Source organism: Gadus chalcogrammus, chromosome 21, assembly GCF_026213295.1.
Source record: "Gadus chalcogrammus isolate NIFS_2021 chromosome 21, NIFS_Gcha_1.0, whole genome shotgun sequence".
In the NCBI taxonomy this organism is placed as follows: Eukaryota; Metazoa; Chordata; class Actinopteri; order Gadiformes; family Gadidae; genus Gadus; species Gadus chalcogrammus.
Window position 1 is genome coordinate 15,935,618 of NC_079432.1, and position 16,877 is coordinate 15,952,494.

The 16,877-nt window shown below is 44.0% G+C and overlaps 1 protein-coding gene across 1 annotated transcript in view; it reads left to right on the forward strand.

Annotated features, from left to right (window-relative positions):
- Positions 1–1,332: 1,332 nt before the first annotated feature.
- Positions 1,333–16,877, forward strand: part of si:ch211-202p1.5 (uncharacterized protein LOC103909337 homolog) — a 17,215-nt gene continuing 1,670 nt past the window's right edge. Inside the window, exons 1-2 of the mRNA XM_056581596.1 lie at positions 1,333–1,767; positions 13,406–13,568. Coding sequence (XP_056437571.1) covers positions 1,710–1,767; positions 13,406–13,568 — 221 coding nt within the window. The 5' untranslated portion in view covers positions 1,333–1,709. The remainder of the gene's footprint in view (positions 1,768–13,405; positions 13,569–16,877) is intronic.

The following is a 16,877-nucleotide window of genomic DNA, read 5'->3' on the forward strand; positions in this document are numbered from 1 at the left end:
TATCTTTGTTGTATACGGGGAATGAGTTAACCTAGCGATTGTGGGTGCTTGGAACTGTTCCAACTGCGGTATATTGTTGTTTCTCCTTCTTCTGACAGATGTACTTATTGTAAGTCGCTTTGGATGAAAGGGTCTGCTAAATGCCCTCAATGTAAAATGTAAATATATGTGTATGTGATTTACACCCTTCTCAACCCAGTTTAATCAGAAATACAATACTTGAAAACATGGGGGAGAACAGAGCTCGAACAAAGTGATTTACTTTAGGGAAGCCTCTCTTTTGACCTCTGAATCATCCATTGGGTTGGGATGTGGTTGGATGAATATATTTCTCTGTGGCTTTTTGACTTACACAGTTAAGCATTATTTTATTTAAAACCACTGTTTATGGTTTTAGGGGAAATTCTGCTACACAACAAGCTGCACTTAGTGTAAGAGAAATTCGTACATGTTTTCCCTTGTGGGCTCACACAGACAATGCACACACACACACACACACACACACACACACACACACACACACACACACACACACACACACACACACACACACACACACACACACACACACACACATGCATACCACACATGTATGCACACACACACACATACACACTCGCACACACTCGCACACACAAACACACACGGGCGCTCGCATGCACACACACACACACACACACACACACACACACACACACACACACACACACACATCTGAATGTGTTGGAGGGAGAAAGAGTGAGAGAAAGACAGTAAGAGAGAACCTACATTACGCTGTTCAACAAGCTGGAAACAAGGCAAAATAATCTCAGAAAAGCAAGCCAGAGGGAAAGAGTGTGATGGGGAATGGGAGAGTTGGGGACAGAGCAGGACATAGAGAAAGAGAGAGAGAACAGAACGAAAGAGAACAAGAATCTCTCTGAGGCTAAAAAGCAGAGTAGCCTCAGAGAGAGAATCAAAGAAAGATCGAGAGAGCACAAAACAGAAGGAACAGAGTCAAGAGGACATGAAAAAGGAGGATTTCAACCACCACAAAGATCCAGCACTGTTGGGAGGTCTGGTATCGCAGCTATAGCAACCCCCACCTCTCCTCCTCACCCCTTCCTCTCTCCCCCCCCCACACACACCGCCTCCCTCCTCCCCCTCTCCCCTCCTCCCCCCCTCTCCTCTCCTTGCCTGGAGTGCATTCCTGTTCCATTCGACATACATAAGCTACGTCTCTCTCAGTGCCAGTCAGCCAGCCGGCCAGCCAGACAGTCTCAACCTGCCACCACTCATTCCGCCCCACGCTGTAGCTCATCCGTCTCTTGAGGTAGCAGTAGCTTCTGCTGAGGAAGACCTGATGGACTTCGGGCTGGAGAGGAGCCGATGATGCTGATGTCTTATTGATGATCATTTTTGGTTCCCTGTCTGAGGCTTGTTCACACTCGCTCCCCTGTCCAGACAAAAACTCTCTATGCACAGGGAGGTTTACCTGAGAAGGTGTTTCCATGGGAACCGTCAAGAGGTGAGGTGTATGAATCGGCTGGACCTTCTTCTGCCTCCTCAAATGTCCACCATCCCAGCAGGCCCCTGCGATCTTCCCCAGTGTGCTGAGTGTGTTTGAGAGGACTATCGTCCCTGTGGGCATCCCAGCGAAACACTTCAGAAGAGGGGACTGAGTGACATCTGGAGTTAAGGCTGCCTTCTCTCTCTGGACGGACAGGAGAATGGAAATCACCCTGTACTGCTGTTTTCTGTCCCTGTTTCTCATCCAACAGCACCAAGGTAAGACCCAATTGGGTTGAGGGTGTGCGTGTGTCTGTGTGTGTCTGTGTGTGTGTGCGTGTTTGTGTGTGTGTGTGTGTGTTGGGGGGGGGGGGGTTGGCTAGATGTAGGATGAGGGAGAGGGTGTAAGGTACCTCTCTATAGGGAGATGTACGGACAAGAGCAAACAGGAATCTATGCCTTGATCAGAGGCCTGGTTGTGGTCTATGCGAAAGGATTACAGAGGAATAATTCAATTATGATCCAAAGAATGTACCAATGTTAACTAAAGTATTAATGTTTGATGTCAAACCTAACTAAATTGCTTTTTAAAAATGTTTTAGCTTCAAATAAGGGTGATAATGATGGCTATTTGTGTTATTTGGCTTTTTGCGAGTTTATCTCCCAGTATTTGGTAATCATCTGCACCTAGGATGTGGAAGATGATCTTGGTAAAATGCCCTCTAGTGATTACCTGCCTGATTTAAGACATTTGTGCTCCACCGCCACACGAGGAGCCTCTGTATTTTGTGCACCTGCATTTCCAAATCAAACATATTTCTGTTGAAACTTCAACATTGTTATGTGCGTCTGGATCTAGTCCACCTCATTCCATAGTGTCTGTGCATGCCAGGAAATATCTGCACATCTGTAGGGAATGCATTGCATATGAACAAAACACCTGGAACCACAGGAAGCTACACCTGCACATTCAAAGTGTACATTGAAAATATTTGTATAGAAAACCAGATGTTTCTTTTCCTGCCAGGATTGTCAGCCTCCAACGTTCTTTGGGGCCAATAGGTGACTGTCATGGAGAACACCGGAGATTCTCCTGAGCATGGGGAAATGTCTCTCTGTGTGTTGATCTTATAAGATAAAGGAGGCTTCTAGATCCCAGAGGGGAGTTCATTGTAACATAAACCTGGTTTATAGCCCTGAGACCTCGATGGTCACACCAAGATCCTCAGTTGAAATCCGATAGTAAACTAAACAACCTGTGCTTTTGAGAAGGCAGAACCTATTCAATAAAGAAATTTTAAGGCCAATTCCCTTGATTCCAAACGTGTGAGGTTCAGTGAAAAACCCATCCTTAACGCAGCATCCCTAATGCTGCTCAGACTGTCAGAAAGTCATGCCGTTTTCTAACAAGTGGTGTGAACTAACTGTGTTAACACCACTAACAGACTGTTGAGTAGTATAACATCCGCACATTCTCCACTTTGCGTGACATGACATTTGTTGATTACAAGTTAGGTTTACCTTTTTAGAACGTTTCATTACTTTGAGTTATTGCCTGAATTCAGAAAGTTCCAAAAGATAAACAACCAAACAATCAATTCAACCCAACTAAACTTGACCTAACTCAAATAAATAGACATAGATAGATTCAAACCAAATGTGGGACTCCCCAGAGTCAGAATCAAACTAAGTGCGCTCTGAGCTGTTGAACCTATTTGTCTTCAAAGTAAGGTAGCAAAGCAGTGCTTAGAGTGGAAAAAAATAAGTGCTGGTACTCCCTTCTTCACTTATAAGCAACGCGGTAGAGGTAATGCTGAGCTTCAAAAACGATTTAATCAAAGGGACAACCATTTCAATTATTGGAGTACACTCACTTTAGTGTCATGAAAGTTTTCAGGCTGGGATGTCCTTAAATCCTAGGAATTGATGTAAACTAAACCAGTCCAGATATAAAAGGTAAGTAAATATAATATGTCAGATATTATGTAAATCATGGATATATAGCAATTGTTAGCTAACATGCCTGCCATAAGAATTAATAATGGAAGGGTTTATAATATTATAAACGTAATATTTATAATGACAGGGCTGTGCATCTGTAATGTTTGGTTGTTTGTGTGCCCCAAAGTGACCAAAAATTGATTAATTTAGCTTTAAGATCTATGCGTTAACAAGATAAAATGAAAATATGCTTGACAAAAACACGCCTCCTCTCAACAGCAACTAATCAAAGGGACAACCATTTCAATTATTGGAGTACACTTGCTTTAGTGAGCAAACCCGCATCACCATGCTTTGTGCCAATTACACAAGGATTTGTGTGTGGTGCATTGAATTCTTCAGGCCTAAAATCTAGAACTCTGGTGGAAGCGATGAAAACAAGGTGTCACATCTATGAGAGGAGGCAAACTGGCACACCATGTTCCCTGTGAACGCACACAACAGAGACAGACACAGATAGAAGACAGTGTTGGACAAAAAAGAAAATTTGAGTAGTTAGCTATGCAGCTTGCAATCAATGTAGTCAAAATATAAAATGCGTTGTGAGATTAATCTCATTGGCTATTTTAAAGAAACAGTGGAAGTAAAAGATTTGGTTGTATTGTCTGTTTGATAGTAGCATAAATTCAGCAAGCACAAACTTCAGAAATAAGATGTTCACATACTTACAGAAATTGCACCATAGGCTCTGTGGTTAAATTCAGGTTCTGGGGCTGCTGTTTCATCCGCATCTTACCTTGCCTTTGCAGGGAGAGGCTGAAAGGGATCAGAGGTAGACAATAAATTACTGTATCTGTGAATTTGGTAATGATTTCAGTGAGGTAATCTATAAATGGTAAATGAATAAACCATAACTTGTCAACCATTGTACTTTAGTGTAACACGTCAGCAGAGTTGACAAATATTCAAAGCCAAAGACATAAGTAAACAAAAAATGTAGCTTTAACAGAAATATTGAATGTCAATCTTGATTAAAAACAATTAAAAAGATTGTGTACAGAATAAATATTATAAGACAATTAACCTACTTAAAAAAGGGTCCTACAGGTCTTGGGGTCAGCTTTGCTTGAATGATGAGGAGCATCACATGCTGTTTCATCTGCAGATTTTCCTCCCTAGGCAAGCCTTGACTTTACATAACTTTGTGGATTGAACTGCTGTAAAGGTGGCCCATTGCATTTCAGAAACCCCTTATTTTCGAACGCGATACGGAGGACGCCATTGTTGTTCACTTTATTTCCGAACTTCCGGATAGTTCAGCCTGAAAACCCATAAATATGGACATGGTTGCCAAGCTGTTGGATGATGTTGGGAACAATGTCCAGTGTTGGCAAGCGTAATGCAAAACTCTTCTGTGTTTGCTGCATAACTTTGCATAACTTGAATATCAAGAAAAACAATGATTTCAATGTTATACTTCACATGTTGAGAATGGGAATAGGCATCAGAAAATAGAAAACCTAATGGCGCGTTTCCACTGCAGGGTGCGGTACGGCTCGGTTCGCAAAGGTGCGGTACGGATTGCGTTTACACCGCCAAAAGTGGGCGTGACCCGGACTGAGCCATACTCGTTTTGCCCTCGTCTTCAGTACTCCTCCGTTGGGGTACTGAGACACCTGAAAGGGTGCCGGAAAATTCGAGCTACACATCCCCTCCGTTGATTGGTCGACAGAATTGTCACTTCCGGGCGACGTGGGGATAAAAACAAACCAACAGTAGCCTCGAGGTATTATTCTTTACAATGAACATGTCGCGTAAAACGCTTGCTTGGGCGAACAAGGAGGTGGAGACGTTCCTCTGCATTCTTGGGGAGGAAGACGTTGTTTACGAACTTTACTTAGCTGCCGCGGCGATCGACATCCGGCCTACCATAAAGGGTACTGTCGGCGGTGGAAACGCGACCTCGGAACCAAGCTGGGCTATACTGGCCCCTCCCTACCGGACTGAGGCGAACCGAACCGTACCGCACCCTGCAGTGGAAACGCGGCATAACAAGATTAAAACCCAAAACAAGAATCCTGTCGACCCCAAGATCATTGTGATGGGAGTTGACATGGTCATTGGCAAGAGTATCGGTAACGAACAATTTAAGTTCATTTTTCCACAGACCTTCGTTGCGCCCTGTTCGCTCCGACCTTAATGTGACTAGGGGGGTGGGGGGCAGTATTTAGTAGCCTGGCATAACCCGACCAATTGCAATGTCTGGATCCACTCCGTTCATTTTCATTTTCCAAGGGGTGCAATTTTCCAGGCCTACAACCAATCATATAAAAAAAAATCTTCTTTAGTAATAATATACCGTCCAGTTGGTTTAATACTGCCTTCGACGATTCTACATCAGCGGAAGCCGTCGTATTTATCGCGCCTCATATTAGATGAACGGTTCTGATTTGTCGGACTATCTTGTACCCGGCAGAAATCTTTTTGTATGGGAGGGCCAGACCTAATTTGAAGATACGATTTGTCTGGTTCCCAAGATAAGGGGGCGGGGCTCCAAGTATAACGTGACATCAATAATCCATAAGGTGATGTCCAAAAAATTTCAATTGAGAATATTGTCATAGGGAAAGCAACATTAGTAAATTTTCTCTCTGTCAAAATGTTGCATTGTTTGAAAGATAGATAACGTCACCAAACTATAACTCTTGGGGCTGTTCTCAGGGCCTTGTGGAACAATCCTGTGTAAAACCCCACGGTAGACGGACTTGGCCGAGGATATCACAGGTCGAGCGTGGACATCTCAATCAGTGAAGGGTTGAGAGATCATCACAGGTCGAGCATGGACATCTCACTCAGTGAAGGGTTGAGAGATCATCACAGGTCGAGCGTGGACATCTCAATCAGTGAAGGGTTGAGAGATCATCACAGGTCGAGCGTGGACATCTCAATCAGTGAAGGGTTGAGAGATCATCACGGGTCGAGCATGGACATCTCACTCAGTGAAGGGTTGAGAGATCATCACAGGTCGAGAATGGACATATCAATTTGTTCAACTCCTGTGAGGTGAGGACGTGAGGAAGGACTGTTCTGCGAGGTCTCTCAGTCTCCTCACACTCCTGCTCCTTACACCACTAATACAGCTCCCCATCTCCTGAGACCTGCGTGTTGATTTAGTCTGTTCATCGCTCATGTGTTTCAACTCAGTGGTTCTTTTGGTTTTGACCTTCCATGTTTTCAGCAGCCTTTCTGCTCCACCCTGTCAGACTTTCCCCCCTCGGTTTCCTTCTCCGTTCATCATCCATTTGCAAACCAAATTGCACCTCAAGGGACAATAAGGACTGTCCAATCCATACAATCTTATCAATGTTGGACCCCCTCCCTTTGGTTACATATGCGTCTCATTTGGATTCTCTCTCTCTCTCTCTCTCTCTCTCTCTCTCTCTCTCTCTCTCTCTCTCTTTCTTTCTTTCTTTCTTTCTTTCTTTCTTTCTTTCTTTCTTTCTTTCTTTCTTTCTTTCTTTCTTTCTTTCTTTCTTTCTTTCTTTCTTTCTTTCTTTCTTTCTTTCTTTCTTTCTTTCTTTCTCTCTCTCTCTCTCTCGGTCCTTAGCCTTTTCCCATCGGGCAGGTCATGGGGCTTGATACCTAGCATGTCCGAGCCGTAGGCAAGATAGACAAGGCAATAACAAAAGAGCTTCTTTCCAAAAGAACCAAAGCGTTGACAGATTGCACAAAACATCAAGAGCTAGCCCTCACTCCTCCAGCACATCGTTTTTTTGCAGGTGTTTAACCAGGTCCATGTTATTATAATTGAAGCAGTTGTAAAAGTGAAGCGGTCACCCAGTGTAGCTGGAACGTCGGCCTCCTATAAGTCTGGAGTGCCAGCCTTGATTCCTACTACATTCCCTACATTTAGATTGACAACTGATACTAATGCTATGGTGAAGAGCTCAAATCCACCAGATCCCTCCGTATTATTTTAAAAGCGGTGGTGAGAATGTGACTCTTTCATGTGAAATAAATCAACCTCTGATTGTAACAACATACAATAGTAGTAGCGCTTCAGCTGGAGTAATGTTTTCCCATCCCGATGGTGTTGAGAGTACATTATCTACTGGAATTGCTTCCATCGTGATTCAACAATAGCTGCTCAGGACACAACATCCCCAGCTCAGGATTTTAATAATTTTCCCTGTGGTAGAAGTGCACACCGTTATGCTGGAATCCAGGCCTTATGGGATTGCTTGGTTTTCTAAGGGTTATTCTAACTTAACCAAGGCAGGGGCTCAGAGCCAAGGCACACAGACCCATCAGGGGCCATGGGGCCAGTCCGTCTCTGTATGTTGTCTGATGCGGTGCCGTGCAACAAGCATTTCTTCTCATAACAAGCCAAGAAATTAAAACATTTGACCGGGCATTATTCTAGACAGCGGTCTGGATTTAAAGTCGGTGGAGCGCAATCCAACACACAAATGCACACACTCACACACACACACACACACACACACACACACACACACACACACACACACACACACACACACACACACACACACACACACACACACACACACACACACACACACACACACACACACACACACACACTGTCCAGTAGTCAAAACAAGTGGTCAGTGCCAGAGCTGAGGTGGCAGGTTCCATGCTATCTCTGTGATAAAACAACATAACTAAACCCTTCCAGCTCAGATACACGATCACCGTGACAGCACCGTTTCCACCATGTTCCACTTTGGGCAGGGATGAACAGGGTCCAGGTTTGTAAACCCAGACCAAGGTGGTCTCCGGAAATTACAGCAGAATGATAATAGAAGAAGAATCTCTCTCTCTCTCTCTCTCTCTCTCTCTCTCTTCTCTCTCTCTTTCTCTCTCTATCTCTCTCTCTCTGTCCATCCTGTTCTCTCTCTTTCTTTCTTTCTTCTCTCTCTCTCTCTCTCTCTCTCTCTCTCTCTCTCTCTCTCTCTCTCTCTCTCTCTCTCTCTCTCTCTCTCTCTCTCTCTCTCTCTCTCTCTCTCTCTCTCTCTCTTCCTCCTCCTCCTCCTCCTCCTCCTCCTCCTCCTCCTCCTCCTCCTCCTCTCTCGGTCCTTAGCCTTTTCGCATCGGGCAGGTCATAGGGCTTGAAACCTAGCATGTCCGAGCTGTAGGCAAGATAGACAAGACAATAACAAAAGAGCATCTTTCCAAAAGAACCAGAGCGTTGACAGATTGCACAAAACATCAAGAGCTAGCCCTCACTCACTCCAGCACACAGTTTTTTAGCAGGTGTTTAACCATAACCAGGTGTTTAACCAGGGCCATCTCTAGGAGACTACTGCAAGACCTAACCTGCCCTTCAACCAAATGTTCCTCAACCTATTCTTCAGATGCATGCATCTTTATAGCAACAAATACATAGATACAAGGTTTTGTGCTCTTCTTTGCAGGGTGAGGTTTGCGTTGTGAAACTGTTTGAGAATACTATTCCACAACAATTTCCACAGAATAACATTTGTGCCAAACACACCTTTCTAAGCTATTTGTCTCTTTCTTCATTGTCTACTAGGATTCTCCCAGCACACTAGGAGTTAGCCAATCGCTGTGAACAGTTTCTACCTCCTGGTTTCACCCTATATCCCCTATCCCTCCAAATCAAATGCCAATAGTGTTTTTTTACGTTTTCCTTGGCTGAACCCACGGGCCACGTCCGCCGCGGCAGCCACCGTAATAGACTTCTAATTGGCGTTGACGAATTAACGATATCCCTTAACGGTATATCCCGAAACGGGAATGAGAAACTCCCTGAATCCCAGTGGGAAATGAAGGAAGCAAGGTGGAGGAACACCCAGGAGGGACTGCTCCTTCAAGGGGTGGAGAGGAGGGGAATGAGTTAGGGCCTGTTGGGATAATTATGAGGACAGAAAGCAGACAAATACACATCTATGAAAAAACATTTGTAACTGAAATCTGCTAGGTTAAACGTGATACTGGAGGAAATGGATGCATCTCTTAGGGGAACTATGAGATCTTCTTTGACTTAACCATGTTCCATACATGTCACGGTTCCTGTAACCCGTATTGTAATGATGCTGATACAGTACCCTACCCATAGATTTCAGAGCACCACTGGGTAAATATTGACACGCAGGTCTTGGTATTGTTTACAGTACAGGTAACTGTACTCCCTATTTATTATGTCTATTAATGACAGGGTTCTTCCACTTCCTGGCTGGGTAAGTGGCAACTTGGTTAAATTGCTCTATTTTTGTGTGTGTGTGTGTGTGTGTGTGTGTGTGTGTGTGTGTGTGTGTGTGTGTGTGTGTGTGTGTGTGTGTGTGTGTGTGTGTGTGTGTGTGTGTGTGTGTGTGTGTGTGTGTGTGTGTGTGTGTGGTGGTTCCCGCTTTCATGACAACTTGTAAAGCCCCCCCAACGGAAGCATGTGCTGTGGTTTTAGATGCAAACACACACACACACACACACACACACACACACACACACACACACACACACACACACACACACACACACACACACACACTAATAGAAGAGTGGTCAAACACACACACAGACACGTGTTTATTTACACCTACAGTGTGGTCACACATACTGTACTGTTTTCCTTCAAAGTCACACCACAAGCAGAGCCAGAGTTTTTAGGCTGTAGAACTATGCAAATTTAATTACATACTGTCAACACGGCATGGTTGTTATTCAATAGCTGCCCGTATTTTAAATACAATTATTTCATTACACGTTACCTTAGACTTGGGGGATTTTATGAAAACAACATTCTATCCAAAATGAACTCAGAAGTACATCAGTTCAGAGAGTTGGTTTTGGCCGGTCGGATGATGACTTGGCTTAGTACCGTATGTAGAATAGAACGGAACTGAACCTCTCAAGGCATAACTAATCCATCTGCCACATATTCTCGGTCACCTCACGGCTACCCTAAAGGATTTGGAGATGGAGGAGCTAGTTCATTGAGATGAATGAGGAGTGTTTATCGGAAAACATCTCTGGCTCATTCCGATTGGGTGTATCACAAATGAATCTCCAATCCAACGGCAGACAGACAGCTGTCGTCAACTAGAGCTTTGCTGGACAACCTCACCTCGCCCAGGAGCCTCTTAAACGTTTTGACCTTCAGGACAAACCTCTGTGGGTATCTCTCGTGTTTATTCTGCGCCTGGGAGGCTTGAACAAAGCCTGTGTGTGTGTGTGTGTGTGTGTGTGTGTGTGTGTGTGTGTGTGTGTGTGTGTGTGTGTGTGTGTGTGTGTGTGTGTGTGTGTGTGTGTGTGTGTGTGTGTGTGTGTGTGTGTGCTTGTGTGCTTGTGTGTGTGTGTGTGTGTGTGTGTGTGTGTGTGTGTGTGTGTGTGTCTGCCTGTGTGTGTGTGTGTGTACGCGTGTGTGTGCGTGTGTGTGCGTGCATGTGTGCGTGTATGTTTATTTGTGTGTGTGTGTGTCTGTAAATGTGTGTGTCTGTGAGGGTGTGTGTGTGTGTGTGTGTGTGTGTGTGTGTGTGTGTGTGTGTGTGTGTGTGTGTGTGTGTGTGTGTGTGTGTGTGTGTGTGTGTGTGTGTGTGTGTGTGTATGTACATCCAGGTGCTGGCCAGACATAGGTTCTAGGGAAAGTACAAGCAGATGTTTAAAGCCTGACCTGATGTAATGTCACATATTGTATCATAGCATGTGCAGCAGGAGTAGTACTAAAAACTGCCCTTCTCATATCCTCTATGGGTTTTAGACTATTAACTCAGGTCTGATGGTTATTTATGGTTTGAGCTGTTCAACATCTCCTGAGGACCCCGCCTTATAATATATGCTTTGTTAAAAAAAACATAAACTTAATGGTGCACATCAACACATGGAATGTATGTTGTTTTCATGGTATCCATTACACTCTCAACTCCAGCTGACTTCATCCATACATGAATCATCTATCCCGCATAGCTAAACCTAACCCAGAGCCTCTACAGGAACACACAGCTAACCCTAACCACTCCACTACAGGAACACACAGCTAGCCCTAACCACTCCACTACAGGAACACACAGCTAGCCCTAACCAGAGCTACTACAGGAACACACAGCTCACCCTAACCACTCCACTACAGGAACACACATCTCACCCTAACCAGAGCTACTACAGGAACACACAGCTCACCCTAACCACTCCACTACAGGAACACACATCTCACCCTAACCAGAGCTACTACAGGAACACACAGCTCACCCTAACCACTCCACTACAGGAACACACAGCTAGCCCTAACCACTCCTCTACAGGAACACACAGCTAGCCCTAACCACTCCACTACAGGAACACACAGCTAGCCCTAACCACTCCTCTACAGGAACACACAGCTCACCCTAACAAGAGCTACTACAGGAACACACAGCTAGCCCTAACCACTCCTCTACAGGAACACACAGCTCACCCTAACAAGAGCTACTACAGGAACACACAGCTAGCCCTAACCACTCCTCTACAGGAACACACAGCTCACCCTAACAAGAGCTACTACAGGAACACACAGCTAGCCCTAACCACTCCACTACAGGAACACACAGCTAGCCCTAACCAGAGCTACTACAGGAACACACAGCTAGCCCTAACCACTCCTCTACAGGAACACACAGCTAGCCCTAACCACTCCACTACCAGAGGTGTCAAGTAACAAAGTACAAATACTTCGTTAACTTACTTAAGTAGAAATTTTCGGTATCTATACTTTACTGGAGTAATTATTTTTCAGCCTACTTTTTACTTCTACTTCTTACATTTTCATGCACTTATCTGTACTTTCTACTCCTCACTTTTTAAAAATGGCCTCGTTACTCCTATTTAATTTCGGCTTGTTTTTATTCTGCCGGTGTTCAAAAAAATACAAACAAAAAAACCTATCCAGATTATTCGCGCCATCGGATAGAGTGAATTTGATTGGTTGGATGAGAATAGAAACATATACCATTCTGACACCCTATTGGTTTATACGCGATCCATGGCACCTGCGCATGACCAGAGCCCGTACATTCTCTGACATGACATAAATCGCGGCACATTCCAGCTACGAAATAGCAGACGTAGATGAGCGAAATGTCCCAACCAAGCACCAGTGAGGAGGTTGGTATCCAAGAAGACCAGCCAACCCTTCTACATCACTGGCCGTACCTGGAAGAATTTTTTGAAATGGTTTTATAGTCATTAGATGGCCTTTAGAAAAATGTTTTTTTGGGGGAAGTGGGGCAATGTGCTATAGAGGTGTGCTGTGTGTGTGTGTCACTAATTCACGGATGGGATAAATGCAGAGACCAAATTCCTTGTATGTGTGGGCATACTTGGCAAAAAAAGATGATTGTAATTCTATAGGCCCCTGTGGCACGGCCTAAGCTTTTGTCCTTAATGGCATTTTTCCCCCCTTGCATTACTTTTACTTTAATACTTTAAGTAGTTTTGAAACCAGTACTTTTATACTTTTACTTAAGTAAAAAGCTTGATTTGATACTTCAACTTCTACAGAAGTATCTTTAAACGCTAGTATCTATACTTCTACTTGAGTAATGAATGTGAATACTTTTGACACCTCTGTCCACTACAGGAACACACAGCTAGCCCTAACCACTCCTCTACAGGAACACACAGCGAGCCCTAAAAAGAGCTACTACAGGAACACACAGCTAGCCCTAACAAGAGCTACTACAGGAACACACAGCTAGCCCTAACCACTCCACTACAGGAACACACAGCTAGCCCTAACAAGAGCTACTACAGGAACACACAGCTAGCCCTAACCACTCTACTACAGGAACACACGGCTAGCCCTAACCAGAGCTACTACAGGAACACACAGCTAGCCCTAACTCACCGATCTGAGGTCTGTGTCAAGCAATGCTGAACAACATGTTGAGGACATGTTGGATGCACAGAAGAAGAGTTTGAAAGCTGAAAACTCAGATTCTGTATATTCTCTTTATATCTGCAGCCTATCCTAGCTCAAAACCGGGCCCCACAGCGGAGGAGGGCCTCCCGACGCAGCTCGTCCACAAGGCTCACCGGAGGGAGAAGCGGTGCTCGTGTGAGAACCCCAGGGACAAGGAGTGTGTGTACTTCTGCCACGTGGGCATCCTCTGGATCAACACCCCCAGGTGGGTCTCTGTCTGACAGGGTGCGCATGGACCGTGGGTGGAGGGGTGGAAGCAACCATGGAGCGTCTGAGAAATCGAAATCTGAAAATCGATTAGATCTAAGATATATTTATCTTGGTTTCTTGAGTCTACAAAGATAATTGCAGAAATAAAATATTTACGTGTAAATTGCACCATTTTCTCAATGAGAATTGGAGATGCTTAGAAACAAACAGTGATACACGTGCGAGTACATTACATTTGCATCCGTCTAAAAATACATTCACAGCTAAATATATTCGGCAAAAACCGACACTAATAATTTTTCAAACAATTTGAATTTTAGCAGTACAGCCGCTGATTGCTTAACAGACAATATATATTTAGTTTCACATTAAACACGCCCAGTATGTTTTGAATTTTAGCTCTTACATCGGAAATCAGCACAAAAGCTCCCAGCCCCCCCCCCCCCACGCCACAATTGTTGCCAATTAACGTGTTTCGGTTTGTGTGTTCCTGGCCGAGTTGCAGGCGCTCAGATGTGGCTTGGCTAATAAGAAAGCCCACCTTTCCTAACGAAGGGTAATTTCTGTCTGGCTTCCTCCTGAGGTTCTTAAATAACTTTTTTTTTTACTGCCCAACGCAAAGTCCCTCAAACGAGACCACGAAGGAATCAAACTCAAACCCTCTGCGGTTCACATACTCTCATCTCTGAACTAATTAAGAAACGGTCTGTTCTCCCTCTCTCACACTCTCTTGCTCCTTCACTCTCTCATTACTAACAACTCTCCCAAACAGGGCAGTTCTCTCTCTGAATTGTATTTAGCTTTACTGTCAGCCATCTAGTTTCAGCTAAACATTGTACATACTGCCAGGCAATAGCTTAGGCCTATTGTGCTAACTGACAGGAAGTTAGCTTCAGCTAAACATAGCTCTCACTGTCAGGCAGTTAGCCTATGTCACTGTCGGTCGTTAGCCTAAGCCTAACATATCCCCGTCAGGTAGTTAGTCTAAGCCTAACATATCCCCGTCAGGTAGTTAGCCTAAGTTAAACATATGGCTGTCGGTAGTTAGCCTAACCCTAACAAATTCCACTCAGTTAGTAGCCTAAGCCTTACAAAGTACTAACTCTCAGGCATTCAGCCTCTAACACCAATCATTTAGTATAATATCTAATCGTTGGTCTGTTCTGTTGGATAGTGGTCAGATATAGAGAGCCATATAAGCAGTCCAAATCTCAACTGTTCGCATTGCTCAGAAAATAAGCTGATATGGTTTACAGCCAACGCACAACTCAGATTTGAGTTGGCTCAGGCTGCAACAGGAACCTGAAGTTCAGTGACAAGGGTAGCGTTCCACATCGTCCTATTTTCCAACTGTTTCTCAACTCGAATTGGCTCCTCCAGCAATCTGCGGTGGACAGGCGTTGTTGCCGAGCCAGTAGCCGTTGGTACAAGCAGAAGCTTTTTTATTTTCTGAGCAGATACAAGCCAAAAACCCATGCGACCACATGGACAGAGAGCGACACTAAGCAAAGCTGGAAAACAACTGCAAAAACATTTGGAAAACACAGGCTGGGATAGTCTGACAAATGACTTAATTCATGATTGACGCCCACATTTGGGACACATCAGTTATCAGCAAATAAAGCCTTGCATTTACTTCAGCTCAAAGGAAATTCTGAACTTTTGTAAAGTCAAAATTATTATTATTATAAAGCTAGACTGCATAGGAGAAAAATGAAAGTGCTTAGGGAACTTTTGAAAATATGAACAATTACATTAGCGCCAATTTATAAGCCCAGACATCACACGAACAGAAACGAAAGTGGTCTATTAGCAGGAGTTCCCAACCGTAGGCTATCTATTCTGATTCCCTGTTCAACCAGGGATAACATTTTTTAGTTTTGCTTTTTTTCCACATGACTACAAGTTGTACACACTAAGTCAGACAATAGTTTGTGAACAATCTGTAAAGAACAAAATTTTAAAGAGTCTGTAATAGGATGAAAAACATAAAATGAGAACCAAATAAGCAATCGGGCTCTAAACAGAACGATGTACCATTCTAAACTAATTCGAATTATTGAAAATTATATGTCTAAAGACTGAAACGTCTTCATTCCAAAGTCTTGACATGCCTTCCGCCAACTGACTTTATATTACCCAGCAGCTCTGAGTGGAGGCCTATTCTCGTTTTGCACGCTTCTCCTCGGCCACTAACATCTGCTAACGGTTGGACCCGGGATACGGTGGTAAACACTTCCCACAAACCCAGTGGTGTCTCCCTCTTTTAACCTGCAGCTCAGCGGAAGGCTGGCTGGGAGCCCTCATGGCCGTCTCAGCGGCCCCAGTTAGCGTCAGAAGGGAGATTACCAGAGACTGTGGAACCTCTAGTAGGGCAGGAGGAGGAAGTAATTCCCTGTCGGCTGCTTCCTTGTGACTCTTTGTGTTTAGAGAGTCTGGCAGTAATGTCCCACTGATGTTCTGCTATGCTGTCTAGTGGCCACCTAACACAAAACATGTGCTCTCTAAAGTATGTTTTATTAGATATGACCTTGGGTTGTAACATCTGTAATGCGGGTGTTTTATATATCGGCTTGTGGGATTTATTTGTAATTATACCACAGTGTTGTTGAATAACGGATTCTGATCGGTCATTGCCTTCTCAAGGGAGTGCATTATTTTTCAACAACGTTAAACCCATGCCTTTTGAGTTTCAAATCAGTGCGCTACACAGCTACACGTCCAAAACAACGGTTGAATAGAGCTATCGGCAAGCTGGTTCCTTATCAGCGCAGAAATGACGCCATTGTCGAATTATTTAATTTCAGCTGATTAAAGTTGATAAAAAAACATAACAGTATAGATTAAAGTAACTAAAATCGTATCATTGATGGTAATTGCGTCATAAGCAGATTCAAATGTGCCTGTATCATATAATTTATTCCTAATTACATTGCCCACTTATTTGATGCTTGTTTGGGGGTTTTAGTGGGGCTACTACAATTTGGAACCAAATATATTGACAGATTCTTAATCCCTATTGTTGGTGTTTATAATAATCACTTTAATGGTTTAAATATTTATTAAAAAAAATCTGTCAGGTGGTCTCCTAGTGTGTGTGTGTGGTTCTGACGGTGTCCTCGTTCTGTCCTTCAGTCAGGTGGTCTCCTGTGTGCGTGTGGTTCTGACGTTGTCCTCGTTCTGTCCTTCAGTCAGGTGGTCTCCTGTGTGTGTGTGGTTCTGACGGTGTTCTGGTTCTGTCCTTCAGTCAGGTGGTCTCCTAGCGTGTGTGTGTGTGGTTCTGACGGTGTCCTGGTTCTGTCCT